Below are 21,266 nucleotides of genomic sequence, written 5' to 3'. Positions count from 1 at the left end.
CCTCATCCATCTTCAATAAAATAAGATATATCTTTATTTGTTAAGTGTCTAAATCTTTGGACTTATTAGTCATGTGTCTCTTATTATTTGTATTTATAAATTTTCAGTTGATTTTCTTGAAAATAAATTCCTTGTAATGTTTGAGGCAATTTAACCAAAAATAATATCCAATTGTGAAATATTCATGATTCTATTCTAAATTTCTTTCCTTTCTATTTTCTAAGAGCTTAATTCTTTAATTTCTCTTTTGTTACACGAATTTTATGAGTATGTTCTTATTTTGCCTTTATCAGAAAATTCTACTAATAAAAAAATAAAACGGACTAGTGTGCCCGGATTTGAGACCTTTAAGAAAAATCCTTAGGTTCTTCCATATTTAAACATAAATGATGTTTAAGGAAAAGATTAAAGGGAGAACTAACTAGGAATCTTCACAACATTAAACACTGTATAGTTCGGGTTGCACAGTGCAGGAAACTAACATTGAAATTTTTATTGCAATTGTTATAAAAACAAATTCAAATGAATTGACCATTAAGTAATTACCACCACCATGGATAAGATTAAAGTGGGGCACTAAAATATTATTTTTCTATAATGTCACAACTCAGATTCCCATCATCTTATTTAGTTTATTTTTTTTATTTTTTTCCCTCAAAGCCACACAAGACACAACATTATCTGCTGAATTGACCGGTTTGAATATTGGAATCAATGACAGCTAGTATCCTGCTGATTTCAATTCCAACTAGATTAAAGTTTCTTTAAGATTAATAAAAATGTGTAAAAATAAAATGGAAGAAATCTGAGTTTAAAAAAGCTATGAACAATAGTTGGGTGTATATGAGCTATTAAAGCATTTCTCTTTTTTTAAAATCATTGTATTGTTGTGATAAGCAGACATTTAGATATTGAGAATTCAAACTACACCATAGATTAAAATTGCTCTAGCTTAATAACAATAGGTAGAAAAAGAAATCTGAATATCAAAAAGATATGAACAATAGTTAGGTGTATTGTGGTAAGCATACAATTGAAATCAATATATTACTAAATTAGTAGAGTAATTCAAACTACACAAAACTAGTTATATTATACACCATAGATTAAAATTGCTCTAAGTTTAACAAGAATAAGCAAAGACCAAAGAAATCTAAATTTCAAAAAGATATGAACAATTACATGAAGCTATGAACAAATTTCTATTTTATTTTTCATTGTATTGTTGTGGTAAGCATACACTTTGAAATCAAGATATTAGCAGAGTAATTCAAACTGCACATTTTCAAGAACTCAGAAGACATCTGCTTCAACACTGGATTGCATCCACTCTGAATCACTAGCAACAGCTTTGGTGCCAAACCAGCTTCCACTGCCTGTGATGCACATTCTTCAGGGGCAATCTTGTAAATAGCCAACAATATTGACAATGCAAATTGTGTGCAATTCTCTGAGACTCTCATCAACAACTTCACCACATTTGGAACAATCTTTGGACACTGCTTCAATGCTAAAATACCCTCTGGAATTGTTGACAACAACTCAAGAACATAGAGTGCTATCTCTAAGCACTCATTGTTCCAATTTGGTAAAAACTCAATCAATTGAGGAATTGTTCCTATGCTTACCACTGAGCTTCTAACTGATTCATATGATGAACATATAGATTTGAGTAATTTGAGACCAATTAAGACCCCATTTGGGTGTTTCTTATCCCTAATTAGCCTCAATAACCCAACCAAAAGACTCAAACTTGAAACAATCTCATAATTTTGGATGTCGTTTTTACCTTCCATCAGCAGAATTTGAATCAACTTTGCACAATTCATCTTGGTCTCAATTGTTCCCTCATTCATGATATCAACCAACAATGACACCTTAGCTGGATTCACCAAATCCCTCTTCAACTCAGAACTCAAATCAAAATTCACAATTATCCCAATTGCTTCTGACCCAACAGCATGTGAAGTAAATGGACCCAAAAGTGAAGAAACCAAAGCAACCCCATTATTCTCCAGCACTGACTTCCTTGCTTCAACATGAGATTCAACAAGTTTGTGAAGTTCCTTAAGAGCTCTAACTCTAGCTTGACCCTTAACCTTCTTGAGTGTGTCCAAGAGTTCCGAAACCCTACCTTGAACATCCTCCAATTTCTTCTTCGTGGCTATGTACTTGTGAGAGAACCAAGTGAGGATCAAGTGGCTGAGAGTGTTGTTTGGTGTGAGAGAATTACCACCATCATCATCATCCCAAAGCTCTTGCATTGTTATGGGGCAAGTTCTGTGGCCAAGTGAGAACCATTTGACGATGTTGGATCTTTCATAGGTTTGGCCAGTTGAAAGTGTCACTGGCTCTTGCATTGGCTCAAGTGAAATTGGACAAATGAACACTGCAGGAACATCATCAATGCTTGTTGAAGATTCCATTTCCTCAATCATCACCTTCAGCTCCAATTTCTCAGCAACTTTCAACAGGGCCTTATTATCTAGACCCAAAAAAGCATCAAGCTTTGAAGTTTCTTTAGATGGTTGATACTGTGGCATTTTAGCAAACACCTAATAGGCAAGTATCCGTTTCTGTTGTATTCGCCAAAAAAGGCAAACTTGAGAATGGAATTGCTGAAATGGAAGCTCAAGAACACTTCCAAGGAATAAAATTTTCGTTGAACAATGAAGAGAAGATTTCCAATTAGAAGATGAAGAAGCGTGTGGTCTGGAAAAGAGAGAATAAAAGAAGAGGAAAAAAAAGGCTACAGAGATAATCAAAGTTGCTTTTTCTTTTTTTTTTTTTTTTCAATGGTCAAAAAGTGGCACCTTGCTGATTCATCATCAAAGACATGATTGAAGGGTGCATTTTCTTTTTCGCCCTCTAACGCTTGATATTGAAGCTCCCTCAAAAAAGAAAATATGATAAGCAAAAGAGAATAGAACAGAACAAAAAGGTTTCAACTTTCAACAAAGAAGAAAACTGAGTGAGAGCCTTGGGACGCTATGGTGGTCCAGAACATGAATATCATGGGTAAATAACCGTGGTATCTTGTCGAGATTTACATAGTTTACGAAAAAAATATATTTTGCTATTCATTTTATAAAATATATATTCTGATAATATTATAAATTATTTTATTTATTTTGATAAATTATTCTAATTTTTTGAATGATCACAAAATTTTTATTAAACAATCTTTTTTGTGTTTGATTTTTAATTAAAATTGGTTAGATTTTTTGTTTTGAATTAATGAAATATATTTACGTGATATATTAATCGGTTAATTTATTCTTCAAGTGCTAATTAAATTGACAAATTTTTTTTATTGAGAATTTTTTTGTATTTTAGATAATTGTTAGGAATTATTTTTTATATATAGAGAGAGAAAGTAACAAGAAACTTGATAAGGGTAGAAATTTTTAAGTGGAGTCATCTATTACGAAAAGAAAACAATTAGTAACCATATAGATTGTGTTCATACTTCATACTAATAAAATAAAGATATAAAATATGAATGCTTTATTTATTTAAATTTTTTATAACGGTAGAAAATATAAGAAATTTATGTTAAAAGACACGTATATACTTAGTTTCAAGTTATTTTCAAATTGTAAATGTAAGATGTTGGATGGTGAATTGCAATAACCTAAATTATAACGTAATTAAGTCTAATGCTGGGTTTATGAAACCATCACCCATATTCAAAATTAGATTATTAAAGATTATTGAGGGAAAATAAGAGTTGTTTTCAGAAGTGATTGGCTACTAGTTTAGCATGACCCTGCAACACACGTGCAGCTATTGAGCTTTTGAGTCAGTGTCACAGATTTTCAATTTTTTATTTTCTTTTTATTGAATGGAAATGGAAAGAAAAGGGTTAATAATACTTTTTATGTGGGACCTTGTGGCCCCAAAAAGGGACAATCTTGAACTTGAAGACGCAACCTGGGACAGATAGTCAAAAAGGTAAGTGGATTCCATCAAAACAAAAAATTAAGATTCACAATTGTATTTAAAATTTTTTGGGAAAAAAAAAAACACTCTCTTTCTAGATCCTGAATTTTTATTTTTTGAATAAATAAATAGATTTATATGAAACAAAAATTTTGTTACGGTCCAGCCCAAAAATGCTCAACACGGGCCGACCCGACCCAAGCAATACCCGACCCGGACACGCGCCCCCCGACCGACCCGGACACGCGTCCTGTACAGCTCACACGCGGCTGCAGGACAGCGTCCTTGGGAATATGGGCCTGTCCCATGAGGGGCCAACTACTGACATGTATATAAGGGGAAGATTGGCTCTTCCCCCGAGGTACGTCACATTCTCTCACCCCAAAATTCTGCCCGCCTGCACATTACTGACTTGAGCGTCGGAGTGTCTTTGCAGGTGGCACCCCCCCTCGTCCGTTCACTAGCCCAAGTGCTCGTTAGCTCGGCAGACCCACAATCAGTGCGACTAGGACTAAGACACCCTCACCTATCCACCCTTGCATCTTCTGTTCTCTCGACCCGTTCGGAAACCGACGAACTAACATTGGCGCCGTCTGTGGGGAAGTCTAAATGGAAGTTGTACTGGGTCCCGGCGACCAAGGCCGGGCTGCCGGAGCGGAGGGGGCAGCCTCCGTCGCCTCGCAAGGGGGGCGGCGTAGGTCCCCCCATCGACACACGAGGACACGACCCTTCGGAGGAACGGGCGGCGATAGCGCCATAATAATGCAAGAGCTACGCCACAGAGTCCAGAACCTGGAGCGACAGCTTGCCGACCGGGAGCGGGACGGACGGTCTACCGATCCGAGCTACACCCCGTCTCCCAGGAGCGAGGAGGAAGACTCTCGCCGAAGCCGCCCGCGGACTGAAGCGGAGAGCTCGCGGGAGGAGTCACCCATAGTGAGGAGACGAAATGACACAATTATCTACTCCCGCGGCAGGCCGACCCATCGAGCGACAAGAGGACGCGAAGACGGAAGAACACGACAACCTGTGATAATGGGCGCCACCTCGTTCCACCGATCTATCCTTGAGGTCCGGCTGCCGAAACACTTCGACAAGCCAACGGACATGAGGTACGACGGAACCCAAGACCCCCTAGAACACCTCACGGCCTTTGAGGCCAGGATGAATCTAGAAGGAGTAGGCGACGAAGTAAGATGCCGCGCCTTCCCGGTGACCCTAGCAGGACCAGCGATCAGATGGTTTAACGGCCTCCCCCAAGGTTCCATCTACAATTTCTCAGACATCAGCCGCGTATTCCTGGCTCAATTTACAACGCGAATAGCAAAGGCCAAGCATCCTATCAACCTTCTCGGGGTAACCCAGAGACAGGGAGAGCCGACCAGGAGGTACTTAGATCGGTTCAACGACGAATGCTTGGAAATCGACGGCTTAACTGACTCGGTGGCCAGTCTCTGCCTGACGAACGGCCTCCTCAACGAGAACTTCCGAAAACACCTTACTACGAAGCCGGTTTGGACGATGCACGAAATCCAAACGGTGGCCAAAGAGTACATAAACGACGAGGAAGTCAGCCGAGTAGTGGCTGCCAATAAGCGGCAGTCCGGTTACGGCCAGGCTCGTCAGTCCGGTGGCGACGGGGAGAGAGCAAAAGAAAAGGCTAGGGAGGAGGCGTCAAACAAAGCACCTAGGCCGTTTCCTCGAGTCGGGAAGTTTACTAACTACACTCCGCTCACCCTCCCCATCGTGGAAGTCTATCAACAAATAGCTGAAAAGGGAATTCTTCCGAAGCCCCGACCACTCAAGGACCGCACGGGTGGAAACAAGAACCTTTATTGCGATTACCATAAGGGATATGGCCACCAAACACAGGACTGTTTCGACCTGAAGGATGCATTAGAACAAGCGATAAGGGAAGGAAAGCTAGCAGCGTTCTCCCATCTCATCAGGGAGCCTAGAAGACGCTATCGTGATCAAGACGAGGAAGGCAAGACACGCTCGACCAAGCGGCGACAGGAGCCCGAAGACGGAGACCACGGCCTCACCGTAATAAACGTGGTAACGGCAAAAAACACTGCACCAAAGTCCCGGTCGGCACACAAGAAAGACGCCAAGGTTCTGGCGATCTCATCTCCACCGATGCAGTGTACCAAAAAACCTCCGTCCATTTCTTTTGGCCCAGAAGACCAATGGTTCAGCGACGCCCCGGAAAACCCTCCCGTGGTCATAACGGCCAGAGTGGGAACCGGCCTCGTCAAACGGATCCTTGTCGACACAGGAGCCGATTCAAACATCATGTTCCGCAATGTGTTCGACGCACTGGGGCTGAAAGATGCCGACCTAACGACTCACCAGCACGGGGTTATCGGGTTAGGCGACCACTTCATCAAACCAGACGGAGTCATTTCCCTACCAATCTCGGTTGGACAGGTGCAAGGCCGAAGATCGGCAATGGCCGAGTTCGTAATCCTCCGAGACTCCACAGCCTACAACATCATCTTGGGAAGAAAAACAATCAATGATTTTGAAGCTATAATCAATACCAAGCTGCTGGTTATGAAGTTTGTCACCGATGATGGATCCATAGGGACCATAAGAGGAGACCTCGAGACGGCGGTCGCTTGTGACAACGCCAGCCTTTCCCTCAGAAAGAAGTCCAAAGAAGCATCCGGCGTATTCCTAGCCGACCTTGATGCCAGAGTAGAGGACAAGCCGAGGCCGGAACCAGAAGGGGACCTGGAGAAATTTAGCATCGGTGACGAAGGGGAAAAGTTCACATTCGTTAACAAGAATCTCCCACATGAGCTGAAGGAGCCTTTGATTGAAATGATAAGGGCCAACAGGGACTTGTTCGCATGGACACCAGCCGACATGCCGGGCATAGATCCACAAATCATCTCTCATCACCTAGCCGTCAAGCCAGAAGCCCGCCCAGTTGCTCAACGGAGAAGAAAAATGTCGGCGGAAAGGGCAGAGGAGGTAGCCAAGCAAACGGCCGGCCTCCTAGAAGCAGGCTTTATACGAGAAGTGGATTACACGACGTGGCTCTCAAACGTGGTGCTGGTGAAAAAGCACAATGGCAGGTGGAGAATGTGCGTGGACTACTCTGACCTTAACAAAGCATGCCCCAAAGATTGCTTCCCCCTCCCCAATATAGATGCACTCGTCGACGCTGCGGCGGGGTACCGGTATCTGAGTTTCATGGACGCCTACTCCGGTTACAATCAGATACCGATGCACCGACCAGACGAAGACAAAACGGCGTTCATAACGCCAGGAGGAACTTTCTGCTACAAGGTAATGCCGTTTGGCTTGAAAAATGCAGGGGCGACATATCAAAGGCTGATGAACAGGATATTCCACGACCTCATAGGGAAAACGGTCGAAGTTTACGTGGACGACATCCTGGCAAAAACAACACGACCTGACGACCTCCTAAACGACCTGGCAAGTGTGTTTGCGTCCCTCCGTCAACATGGTATGAGGCTGAACCCCCTCAAGTGCGCCTTCGCCATGGAAGCCGGCAAGTTCCTGGGATTTATGATAACTCAGAGAGGGGTAGAAGCCAACCCGGAGAAATGCCAGGCAATACTTCAGATGAAGAGCCCGGGCTGTGTCAAGGACGTCCAGAGGTTGGCAGGGCGATTGACATCACTTTCCCGGTTTCTCGGGGCATCGGCGACAAATGCCCTGCCATTCTTCAACCTCATGAAGAAAGGGATGGCGTTTGAGTGGACACCCGCGTGCGAAGAAGCCTTTCAACACTTCAAGGAAATCCTAGCGGCACCTCCCGTTCTCGGGAAGCCAAGGGACGGGGAACCACTGTACCTATACCTCGCTATAACAAGCGAAGCCCTGGCCGCAGTACTAGTGCGGGAGGACGGGAGGACCCAACAACCAGTCTACTTCATAAGCAGGGCCCTGCAAGGAGCAGAGTTAAGATATAGCAAGTTGGAAAAGCTAGCCCTAGCACTCCTAACTTCCTCGAGAAGGTTAAAACAGTACTTCCAAAGTCACCAAGTGGTCGTCAAAACGGACCAAGGGATCCGACAAGTTCTCCAAAAACCCGACCTGGCGGGAAGAATGATGACTTGGTCCATCGAACTCTCTCAATATGACATACGGTATGAGCCCCGGCAAGCCATCAAGGCGCAGGCGATGGCGGATTTTTTGGTTGAAGTAACAGGAGACCCAGGCGAAGACATGGGTACACGGTGGAAGCTCCATGTGGACGGAGCCTCCAACCAGACCTTCGGAGGAGCCGGGATCATCCTAGAAAGTCCAAACGGGGTTGTATACGAACAATCGGTCAGATTCGAGTTCCCCATCTCGAACAACCAAGCAGAGTACGAAGCCCTCATAGGAGGCTTGACCCTAGCAACAGAGGTCGGCGCAAAAAGGCTGGAAGTATGCAGCGATTCCCAAGTCGTCACTTCCCAAGTAAACGGCAACTATCAAGCCAAGGACCCCTTGTTACAGAAGTACTTGAAAAAGGTCAAAAGCTTGAGCCAAAAGTTCGACGAGGTCACGGTCCAGCATGTACCCAGAGAAAGGAACACACGAGCAGACCTCCTATCAAAATTAGCCAGCACGAAGCCAGGGGAGGGAAACCGGTCTCTCATCCAAGGCATGACAAGGGAACCTGCAATTGCACTACACATAACAACCCTAAGTCCTTCATGGCTAGACCCCATCACCAACTACCTAGAACACGGCCAAGTCCCTGGTGACGAAAAGGATGCGGTAAAATTAAGGAGAGAAGCGGCCAAATACGCCGTCATCCAAGGACAGCTGTTCAGAAAAGGGCTCAGCCAGCCCCTACTGAAGTGCCTACACCCCGACCAAACGGACTATGTCCTCAGGGAAGTCCACGAGGGCTGCTGTGGGCACCACATCGGAGGAAAAGCCCTAGCGAGGAAGTTGATCCGAGCTGGGTACTACTGGCCGTCAATGATGGCAGATTCCAAAGAGTTTGTCAAAAAGTGCATAAAGTGCCAACAGAACGCCAACTTTGCCAAGGCACCGGCAAACGAGTTGAGCTTGCTGACGACCTCCCGGCCATTCGCTCAGTGGGGAATCGACCTCTTAGGGCCCTTCCCTGTCGGCCCTGGGCAGGTCAAATATCTCATAGTGGCAATTGATTACTATACCAAATGGATAGAAGCCGAACCATTGGCTAGCATATCCTCAGCCAATTGCAGAAAATTCATGTGGAGGCAGGTGATAACACGGTTCGGGATACCAGAAGTCGTCATCTCGGACAACGGCACACAATTTGCTGACAAAAAGTTCACAGAATTTCTCAACGGCCTAGGTATAAGGCAGAGGTTCTCTTCGATAGAACACCCTCGGACGAACGGACAAGTGGAGTCCGCCAACAAGGTTATCCTTTCAGGGCTAAAGAAGAGGTTGGACAACAAAAAGGGTGCTTGGGCCGACGAGCTGGCATCGGTCCTCTGGTCTTATCGAACAACCGAGCAATCCTCCACCAAGGAAACCCCTTTCCGACTAACGTACGGGGTGGATGCAGTAATACCCGTGGAGATCGGTGAACCAAGCCCGCGATTGCTTTTGAAAGGAGTAGAGGAAACTGTAGAAAAGGACCTGATAGAGGAAGCCCGAGAAATGGCCCACTTGACAGAAACGACGCTAAAACAAAGAGTGGCGCTCCGCTACAACACCAAAGTGCTCAAGAGGGAATTTGGGCCAAACGACCTCGTCCTGAGGCGAAATGATATCGGCCTGCCGACCCCAGGAGAAGGCAAGCTAGCGGCCAACTGGGAAGGCCCATATAGAATCAAGAAAGTGATGGGAAAAGGGGCCTTTAAGTTAGAAAGGCTCGATGGCAAGGAGGTCCCGAGAACATGGAACGCGGACAACCTTAGAAGATTCTACTCCTAGAGGACGCAGCGACCTGCCGGCTAATCTAGCTAAGTAGTTAATTTGCCATTTGAACTTCATAGTAACTTTCAAGTCTTTTATGTGGATACCGAATAAGATACACTTGTGCAAATTCTCCATTCTATTTTACCTCCGTTTTTCAGATAAATCATCTTGTCGTGACTAGCAACGACACCCGTCCCGGGACTGATCACCCCGGGAGGTCATCAACTACCGTTGTAACGAGCAACTACACGAGAGCCCACGGGCCGCCGATATAAACAACTATAAACCAAAAACGGTTACTAAAAACGATAACACAATCGGACAAGTAAGAAAAACGTCATCGCGACAACACGAGCAAGCGGCCAAAGAGTCATTGTTCACAAGCCAAAATTAAAACGGCTAAGATTAAACTGTTCGTAAGCCAAAAACGGCTAAAAACAACTGTCTACAAGCCAAAACAAAACGGCTAAACAAAAACGATGAAACAAAGAGTTCATTTCTTCGGAACATCAACAACCTGGCCATCCTTAATAATCTTAAAAACGCCAATTGCCGACGTGTCGAACTCAGGGGCAACAATTTTAATTTGAGCCTTCAGGGCCTCCTCGGTGCCCAAAATCGCGCCTTTACCCTGTTTGACGACGTCTTTATACTTGGCCTTCCACGTTGCCAGTTCGGCCTCCACGGCCTGCTTCTCCTTCTCGACTTCGGCCGTACGCTTCTGCGCCTCGCCGACCTGTTTCTCCAGAGCCATCTCACGCTCGACCAGACGTTCAATCGTCGCGTCCGACTCTTTCTGTTTCTTCTCGGCAGCTGTTAACTTTTGTTCGGCGGAGGTAGCTTTCTGCTCAGCGGTGGTGGCTTTCTTTTCGGCGGCATCCAGCTTTTCCGAAGATTGAGTCAGCCGCTCCCGGAGAGTTTCCACTTCACTTTTTAATTCATTATTGGCCTTCCCACTAGCTTCCAACCTCCTGCGGAGGGACTCCATCCCGGACAGCTCAAACTCATCCTTCCGGGCTATCACGGCACCCCGCAGAAGTGTTCGGTACATCCACCTCGCTTGACCGGCAAGGGAAGACTCGTGGAAGTAGTCCTCGGTGCCAGGGATCAGTTGGGTATCTATAAAGTTACTTGCATCAAAATTCCTCTCCATGACGGTGAGGACCCCCTTGGGACTAGAAGACGCCGTCCTCTTCCTTTTAGGGGTGGGGACGACCACCTCCACGTCATCGTCAGGGGCAGACGTCGAACCCCCTTGGCCTACCACTTCGCGAGGGGGAGAGTCATGAACCGTTTTCCCGGCCTCGACCTGGGCGGCTTGAGCCGAGGTCCCGGTCCCCCCAACAACGGCCTCCTGCCCTGAAGAAGCTTTGTCCTCTGGAGGAGCTGCGGACGTCTCAGCAGTTTGGTCATTATCCTCTTCATCATCGCCGCCGCCAAGGAAAGTCTGAAACAGGTCGGGAAGACCAGTCACCGACGCAGACATATCCACTGCAGGAAAACAAAGGAGGTCGTTTAATCGTCACGAATACCAACAAAAGAGAAAAAGATAAAGGGAAAAGTGAAAAGCATCTCACAAATATAATTACGGCCGGACTCCCTGTCACCCATGAGGAGATGGGGATTTACCGGGTTCTTCCCAAAAACTGCGTTTAGCACCTCGGCAATCTGCTGATCTACTGCCGACATGTTTTTATAAACTACCTTAATAAAACTATTGGACCCTGCCCCGAAACTCCAATAAGTCGGGATAAGCCGTACCCCCTCCAACGACAACCAAAAGGGGTGACGACCTTTGGCAGGGCGGACCTTAAAATACTTGTCTTTAAACCCATGGTAGGAATCTTCAAACAAACCAAAGATCTTCCGACCCTGGGCAGCACGGAAGGACATGAATCCTTTTCTATGTTTTCCCTCCTTGGAAGGGTTTGTGAGGTTAAAGAAGAAGAGGAAGACATCCACGGACACCGGCAGTTCGAGATATTCACAGACCATCTCGAAACAGCGGATCGAAGCCCAACTGTTCGGATGCAACTGCGACGGTGACACGGAAATTCGGTTTAAGAGCGCCATTTGAAAGGCTGAGAAAGGTATGCGGACCCCGACCTGAGTGAACATGGCTTTATAGAACCAGATCCAGTCGGCAACCTGGCGGGGTTTGAAGTTGATTTCGTACAAACGCTCGTGAGGAGCCAGGACGAAGACGTCGTAGTTGGCCTCCTCGTCAGTCCCGCCGCACAAATACCCGGCTTGTCGGAACTCGGTGAGCTCCTCTTCGCCCATTTGGTTGGGTGAATCCCTTATATCAGAGACGACCCAAGCATATTGGTCGTACGCCGCGGGGTTAACGGATGCCCGGGAGACCGTGCGAGCCATACCTACATGGGGGTACCATCCAGTTAGTCTAAGAGATCGGTTGCTCAAGCCGAACACACACCACCCTCACGACTTCCCGACTAAGGCCAAACAGGACTAAAATGGCTAAAAGAGCGAGAAAAAACCTACCCTGGAATGGTACTTTTCCCCCTAACACGTCTACTCGCGACTAAGAGGCTACACGATAACTTCAAAGAACCAAACAACAAGCATACGGAAATAATGCATAAAAAAGGGATGGTCCAAAAGTTACCTGAATTGATGAAAGGAAGATGGGGTTGAATCTGGGAAAATGCGAGAAACACGAACGGAGGCACCACAGCAAAGCCTTGTAGTAAGGAGGAAGAAGGGAGAATAGGGAGTGCGAAAAAAAGTGCATAAAGTGCAGAAATATCAAAACCACTCGTTTAAAAACTGCCTCCAGAGCGCGAAACGCCTGGGGGCAAAATGGTCTTTTCAAACGGGGTTTTTACCCCATTATGAGCATTCAATGCTCGGCACAGGAAACGAAGCGAAGAAACGGTTGTTTGAACAACCAAGAGACGCGCGTTGGGGGCACATCCTTTCTACGAGCGGCCGACCAGACGAGATGCGAGACGACACGCCATTGGTAGCTCTCACGACTACCATTGGCGCGTGGGGGCACTGTTACGGTCCGGCCCAAAAATGCTCAACACGGGCCGACCCGACCCAAGCAATACCCGACCCGGACACGCGCCCCCCGACCGACCCGGACACGCGTCCTGTACAGCTCACACGCGGCTGCAGGACAGCGTCCTTGGGAATATGGGCCTGTCCCATGAGGGGCCCACTACTGACATGTATATAAGGGGAAGATTGGCTCTTCCCCCGAGGTACGTCACATTCTCTCACCCCAAAATTCTGCCCGCCTGCACATTACTGACTTGAGCGTCGGAGTGTCTTTGCAGGTGGCACCCCCCCTCGTCCGTTCACCAGCCCAAGTGCTCGTTAGCTCGGCAGACCCACAATCAGTGCGACTAAGACTAAGACACCCTCACCTATCCACCCTTGCATCTTCTGTTCTCCCGACCCGTTCGGAAACCGACGAACTAACAAATTTAAAAAACATTATCATTCTCTTTGCTCTTTACACTTATACTTTTGTGTTGTATTTGATTTTTCAAAGAAATTGACAATAATTGCACTTTTTCTTTTTTTTGCTGTTCTCTTTCTTTTTATGTTTTTGACTGGAATATTGAATAAATATTTTTGTAAGACCAACTTTTTCGGCATTATTATAACACATTCGCTTTTTCTTAATAGCGGATATAATTATTATTTTTTTTCAATTGCTTGAATTTTGTGAATACAATACAATTCAATTCAAATACATGTTCCTTGATCTCACTTACAGTAATAAATAATCAATTTCCAGCACAAAATTAGAGGAGGACCACAAAGGTGGTGCACAAGCTTGATGGCCATAGAACATGGACATTAATTAGTTGGTCCCCAAAATTTTGTTCCATTTTTTAATACTAGTCTAGAAAATAAAATTAAAACTTTCTATATAATTTTTTGTCTGCATTCAATATTACTAAAAATATTATTTTTTTTATTTTTTATATTTTTAAATACAATTTATTTTTTACAATATTTTATTTTATTTTATTTTATTTTTTTAAAAAAGCAAGCAGTCAAGCAAGTGCACGAAGACATATCTCCTTTTATCTTTATAGTTTCTATCAATAAAGTGGTCAAACCGTCAAACAGTCAGAAAGGCAAAGAATGCATGCATATAAGAAAGCAATTAATTATTATGTACCTATAAAAAAAGTGTTAATTATTTAAAGATTTAGCTCATATGTATTTTCCAAACACATGATAAAATTTATAATTAATTTTATAATTTAAATTTTTAATATATTTATTGTGTATTAATTAAGATAAATTATTTAATAGTGAGTGCTAAATTAACAATACAATATAAATACAAATTTATAATAATATGAATAGATGCTTATTTAATGATTTGTGAGTTGTGACTTTAATAAAGTTAAAAAAAGTAAATTTTCTACGAATATAAATAAAAGTATGATCTGAAATAAAGTACACACAACAATAACATAAATACTTCTCTTTATATATACGATCCAATATATGAAAAGTTAATATATATGAATCATCTTAGTCATCTTGAGATAATAATATTAGTGAATATTAAAATTATTTATTTATTTATTTATTTATTTATTTATTTATTTCACAACTTATTATTAATCCAAAGCTCTGATAAAAATTTAAGAAGACACAGGTAATAAATTTTTATTAAGTTAAAGTTCTTTCATCTTGAATTTAGGTTAAATATTTTTTTCGTCCTTAAAATTTGAGGTAAAAATCAAAATCGTCCCTAATATTTTTTTGTTATTAAAATCATCTTCTTTGAGTCTCTTGGAACTCCCCCACTCCCCACCCCAAACGCCATCTCCACCACCATCATTAGTTTTCAATTCCCACCATCATTGTCCTTCACCTCTATTTCATCTTCATTCGTTCATCATCTTCATCATTCACTACCGTTCAACCTCATTCATTCATCAGTGAACCACTGAACCCTACCCAGTCATCTACACCTCTAACTTTATTCCACCATAATCTCCTTCTCATAATCCACTAACACTACCAACAGTAACAATAGAAAAAAAAAGACATAAAAAAATAATTAATTTATTCAACAATAATTTTTTTCTGTTAACAACAACAATCACAATAATTAATTTATTCATTATTCAATTCAATTAATAGTTAAAAAAAGAACATAATGAACAAGCCCTTCATAGCCTATCGAAACACCAAACCTCTAAGCCAAGCCAACAATAATACCTGCCCCCAACTCACCAGGAGCCTTCAGTATAGTGGGTGCCAAGAGATCAGTGGCCATAACAACCTTAACCCCATGAGCATGTGCCTTCTTGATAAACTCTCCATAGTCTAGAGTCACACCGTCTTCAACCTAACAAAATCAAAGCCACCGTCTTCATGACCCACCGTCACATAGAGATAGGTTACCTTTGCGTAGTTGTTGACGTCGTCTTCTGCGGTGAGGAGATGCTGACAGTTGTTTCGTCGGGGGAACTGACGACAAGGGGTGGGGTTTATGCGGGATGAGAATCCTTTCGTAGTGGATGCGATTGTTGTTGCCGGTGAATTGATAAGCGGCGGCTTACCGCAGATGGAAGCTCTTTGGCACCGATTGTGAGGCAACATGGTTTAATTTTTTTGGGGAGCTGATGATGATGATGGGATGAGATTTGGGGTGGGTGGGAGGAAGGAAATTGGAGGTGTGGGGAGGGGGGGAGAGACAATCGAAGAGATGCTGGGGAGTGGGGTGGGGTGGGTTTTTTTTTTTAAATATTATTTTTATTAATAGTTAAGGGTAATTTAGTCAAAAAAATATAATTGAAATAGAAAATGATAATTTTATAACGTTTTGTAATGTTGAGGATGATTTTAATAACAAAAAAAGTTTGAGGTTATTTTGATTTTGGCTTCAAACCTTAAGGACGAAAAAAGTACTTAACCCTAAATAAAAATATGGTCTGAAACAAAGTACACACAACAATAACATAAATACTTCTCTTTACATATACAATACAACATATGAAAAGTTAATATGTATGAATCATCTCGGTCATATTGAGATAATAATAGTAGTGAATATTAGAATTTTTTATTTACAGTTATTTATTTATTTATTTATTTATTTATTTCACAACATATTATTAGCCAAGGCTTTGATAAAAATTTAAGAAGACACATGTAATAAATTTTTATTATGTTAAAGTTCTATTATCTTGAATTTAATGCTCTTGATATATCTAAATATAACTACTTATCATGAATATTAGATACCAAAATTCATATTGATTCAATGAATTTTGGAGATACCATTAAGATTGAAAATAAAGCATCTCAAAAACTTAAAATCAAAGCCATGATCTTCCTTTTTTCTCATCTTGATGAAGGATTGAAAAATGAATATCTAACATTAAAATATTTTGTAGATCTGTGTAAGAACCTTGAAGACAGGTATAATCATCAAAAGATAGCGATACTTTCTCAAACCCGATATGAGTGGACATACTTGCGTCTATAAGATTTTAAAACCATAAATGAATACAATTCAGCGACGTTTCGAATTACTTAACGAATGAAATTATGTGGGAAAAAGATAACTGATATTGACATGTTAGAAAAAACTTTTTCGACTTTCCATGCCTCAAATGTGCTCATACAGCAGCAATATCGAGAAAAAAATTTTAAAAATATTTTGAACTAATTTCTTGTCTTCATGTTGTTGAACAAAATAATGAATTGCTTTTAAGAAATCATGAAGCACGCCCATTTGGCGCTGTCTCATTTTCTTAAGCAAGTATGACAAATTATAACTCCTGAAGAGATAAATGGTAAGGTTTTAGTAAGAAGAAAAATTATGGAAGGAAGAAAAATTATATTCACAAAAAAGAATCTCATCAGAAATAGGATAAAGAAAGAAATAATGGGTAAAATAAATCAACAGAGGATAAATATTTTCGTTGTGGTGGAAAGGGCCATTGATCACGTATCTGTTGTACCCTAAGGCACTTAGTTGATCTTTATCAAGCATTATTTTTAATGAGAAAGGAAAGGGGATAAATTTTAATCCAAATGATGTTGTTGAAAATTACACCACTCATTATGAAGTATCTAATTTCTTTGAGGATCATGAAAGAAATATTGATCATTTCATCAATGATGAAAGAGTTTAATATTTGGGTTCATTAAGTACTTATGTCAACAAATAATGTAAGAAATTTCTTGTTAAATTTTAAGTATGTATATAAATAATGTTTAATAAAATATTTATAGGATAAATTACTAAATTGGTCCCATACGTTTGGGCATAATCTTGTTTTGGTGCTTAAGATCATGGTTCTGAAAACCGGACCGGACCGGCCGGTTCAACCGGAAAAACCGGGAACCGGTCAGTTAACCGGTCCGGGTAAGCTCAAAAACCGGCCAGCAAAAAACCAGTAAAAAACCGGTCAAACGGTAAACCGGTCGAACCGGCCGGTTTTTTAACGGTTTTTTAACGGTTTTTTATTAAATTAATATATTTAAAATTATTTTTAAGTTTTTTAATAATTTTATTTAATATTTAATTAAACCGGTTGAACCCCGGTTGAACCCCGGTCGAACCATTGAACCATTGAACCAGTAACCTTACCGGTTCATTGACCGGTCCGGTTCTCGCAACCTTGCTTAAGATTTAAAGTATCCTATTTGAATCCAAAAAAGTTTTATTGAATTTCAATGTAGTCCCACCGTAAGGTCAAAGTTAAATAATTAATGAAATGTCTTACATGAAAAACAATATCAATAATATGGAGAACAAGTACAAGTTCCAGAGGCACAAAATTAACCGTGGATGCATGAATATATTTATTTATCATTCTCCTTAGTTCTATAAAAATTATTTCATTTAAATTGTAAAAAAAATGATAAATAAATATATTGATGTATCCACGGTTGATTTTGTGTCTCTGGAACTTGTACTTGTTCTCTAGGGTAGCGTTTGTTTTGAGGTACTGAGACAGAGACTGGGAGACTGAGACTCAGTATCATGTTTGTTGGTTCAGAGACTGGTACTAAATTTTCTGTCTCTGTCTTCAAAATTTTAATATTTCAGTACCTCCAAAAAATAGAGACACAGGAGACTAAAATTTTTAGAGATGGAGACTGAAATTTTAATAACATTTTATACCTAGAATACCCTCATTCTAATTCCAATTTTACCCTTTGTGCAAATTAAATTAGAGTTTCATTTTTGTTTCAATTTCTATCTCCCACTTTGCACCAAACAGAATACTGAGATTTATTTCAATCTCTGTCTCTTAGTCTCTATCTCTCAGTCTCAGTATTTCTGTCTCTGTCTCTCTACCAAATGCTACCTAGATTATCAATCTTGTTCTTGTAATACTACTGTCATGTAGGACATTCTGTTAATTATTTAACTTTGACCTCACGGTGGGACTACACTGAAACTAAATAAAATTTTTTTGGATTCAAATAGGACACTTTAAGAATTTCAAAATTACTAAACATATCAAGTTCTACAATTAATAATAATAATAATAATAATAATATTTTTTTAGTATATGATACTATTTTTACGTACAGTATTACTTAGACAAACCGTTCCAACCAATAATACAATTTTACTGCGCATGTATTTTTACTAATTTTATGTTATGATCATCTTATTATTAATTGTCTTTGGAAAAAAAAAGCAAGGACATATAACGAAGATGTTTGCCTTGCAGATAGTGCAAGTTCGTATACCATTCCCAAAAATAATATATATTTTACTCATCTTATACCAAAAGAACAACGAGTTAATACTATTATTGGCTCAGGTAATGTAATAAAAGGCCCTAAAAGAGCTACAATTTCATTTTCTGGATGAACAAAATTCATAATAAGTAATACACAATTGTTTACGCAGTCTCTAAGGAACTTGTTGAGTTTTAAAGGTATTGGCCGAAATAGATATCATATTGAAATAATGAATGAGAAAAATCATGAGTACTTATGTATCACAACTTATGATTTAAATAAAAATGTTATATTAGAAAAGTTACCCCCACTTTTTTTCTAGGTTATATTATACTAAAATCAGTACAATTAAATCACATACCACTGTAAACCAAAAGTTTATTATCTCAAATGAATTCATAATTTGGCATGATCGATTAGGGCATCCTGAAACAACCTTGATACAGAAAATTATTGAAAACTCACATGGACATTTACTAAAGAGTTAGAGAGTTCTTCAATCTAGTGAATTCTATTGTGCTGTATGTTCTTAAAAAAAGTTAATTGTAAGGTTATCACCAGTAAAAATTAAGTTTGAGTCTCCTGAATTTCTAAAAAGCATGCAAAGAAATATATGTGGACCAATTCATCCACGATGTGAATTTTTTAGATATTTTATGGTCCTAATAGACACATCCTTGAGATGGTTACATGCGTACTTATTGTCTTCTCACAACTCAAATTATTCGATTAAAAGAACATTTTTCAGAAAAACCAATCAAAGCAATTCGCCTTGATAATGCTGTTGAATTCACTTCCTGAACCTTTGATGCTTATTGTATAGTTAGTGAAATAAGTGTTGAACATTCAGTAGCTCATGTTCACATACAAAATAGGTTAGTAGAATCACTTATTAAACGCCTCGAATTAATTGTTAGACCCTTACTTATGAGAACAAATCTCCCAACCTCTGATTGGTGATATGTTATTTTACATGCTGCAATACTTATTCGCTTAAGACTAACAAGTTACCACCAATTCTCTCCTCTGCAATTAGCTTTTGGTTAGTAGCCAAATGTTTTCTATTTGAGAATATTCGAGTATGTGATATATGTTCTAATTACCCCATCTTATCGCACCAAAATGGGACTCCAAAGAAAATTATGGATATATGTTGGATACGATTCTCTCTCTATAATAAGGTATTTTGAGATACAAACTGGAGATATGTTTAAAGCCTGATTTGCATATTGTCATTTTGATGAATCAATATTTCCAATATTAGGCGGAGATAATAAGCCACTTGAGAAAGAACTTAATTGAAACGTATCATCGTTAATTCATTTAGATCCATGAACAGGATAATATGAACTAGAAGTTTAAAAGATTATACATTTACAAAGAATAGCAAATGAGTTGTCTGATAAATTTTTCTATACAAAGAGGATAATTAAATCCTATATACCAACTGAAAATGCCCCAATTCGAATTGATGTCCCAGTCGGACAAATGACCACCGAAACAAATTCACGTCAGAAGCGTGGTAGGCCTGTCGGTTCCAAAGACAAAAATTCTCGAAAAAGAAAAGAGGTAAATATTATTCCTGTTGAAAAAAGATAAAGACATAGTAAAGATAACTGTAGTTGTCCAAAATTCTGATATCATTTTGATGCCAGATCAGAAGACGTTCAGGTACCTAAAAATTATGAAAATTGTGAAAATGATGATCTCAATATACTATGTCTTTGGAGGAGAAAAATAGAACTGAAATAAAATAATTATCAATAAAATATTTGCATATAATGTGGCATTACACATCATACATGAAAGTAACGATCTTGAGCCAAGAACATTCAAAAAATGTCGACAAAGGAATGATTAGCCAAAATGATAAGAAGTTATGAAGGTTGAGTTAGACTCACTTGCGAAATGTGAAGTCTTTAAACCTGTAGTCCGTACACCAAAAGATATAAAACCTGTTGGATACAGATATGTATTTTTAAAAAAACGAAATGAGAAAAATGAAGTTGTATGCTACAAAAATTGACTTGTGGCAGAAATTTGTTTACAAAGGCCCAGTATAAATTATGAAGAGACATATTTTTCTGTAGTAGTTGCAATAACATTGCATTATTTGATCAGTTTATCTACATACTATAAACTACATATGCATCTAATGGATGTGGTGATAGCATATTTATACGGATCATTAGATTGTGATATCTATATAAAAATTTATGAAAGACTAAAGATATCTAAACCGTCCAATGAATATTCGCAGGGGTTATACTCATTCAAATTACAAAGATCTTTATATGGTCTAAAGCAATCTAGACGAATGTAATATAATCGTCTTATTGAGTGTCTGGCTCAAAATGAATTCAAGAATGATGATATCTGCCTATGTGTTTTTATAAAAAAATCTGCATCTAGATTCATTATAATTGTTGTATACATTGATGATTTAAATATAATTAGAACTATTAAAGAGATTTCAACAATTATAAAAGCTCTAAAAGAAGAGTTTGATATGAAAGATCTCGAAAAGACTAAATTTTGTCTCAGCATGCAGATCAATCATACAAATAATGGGATCTTTATTTATCAAACAACATACACAGAAAATATTTTGAAGAGATTTCATATGGATAACTCACATCTATTAAGTACCCCAGTGATCATAAGATCTTTGGATGTGAAAAATGATCAATTATGGTCTAAAGAAGAAAATGAAGATATCACTGGTT

The 21,266-nt window shown here is 40.1% G+C and overlaps 2 protein-coding genes across 2 annotated transcripts; one reads left to right on the top strand and one right to left on the bottom strand.

Moving 5' to 3' along the window:
* Positions 1-1,069: 1,069 nt before the first annotated feature.
* Positions 1,070-2,852, bottom strand: LOC130932774 (U-box domain-containing protein 30-like). Its single transcript, XM_057862188.1, has one exon. The coding sequence runs from the start codon at positions 2,541-2,543 to the stop codon at positions 1,215-1,217; it is 1,329 nt and encodes a 442-aa protein (XP_057718171.1). The 5' UTR covers positions 2,544-2,852; the 3' UTR covers positions 1,070-1,214.
* A 5,248-nt stretch (positions 2,853-8,100) lies between these two features.
* LOC130934894 (uncharacterized) lies at positions 8,101-9,843 on the top strand. Its single transcript, XM_057864417.1, has 3 exons — positions 8,101-8,423; positions 8,532-9,057; positions 9,163-9,843. Exons 1-3 carry the CDS (start codon positions 8,101-8,103, stop codon positions 9,841-9,843), a joined length of 1,530 nt encoding a protein of 509 aa, XP_057720400.1.
* The last annotated feature ends 11,423 nt before the right edge of the window (positions 9,844-21,266 follow it).

The sequence above is a fragment of the Arachis stenosperma genome, chromosome 6 (genome assembly GCF_014773155.1).
Source record: "Arachis stenosperma cultivar V10309 chromosome 6, arast.V10309.gnm1.PFL2, whole genome shotgun sequence".
NCBI classification, from domain to species: Eukaryota; Viridiplantae; Streptophyta; class Magnoliopsida; order Fabales; family Fabaceae; genus Arachis; species Arachis stenosperma.
The sequence above is the reverse complement of the archived record's forward strand: the minus strand, read 5'-3'. Positions and strand labels throughout refer to the sequence as shown.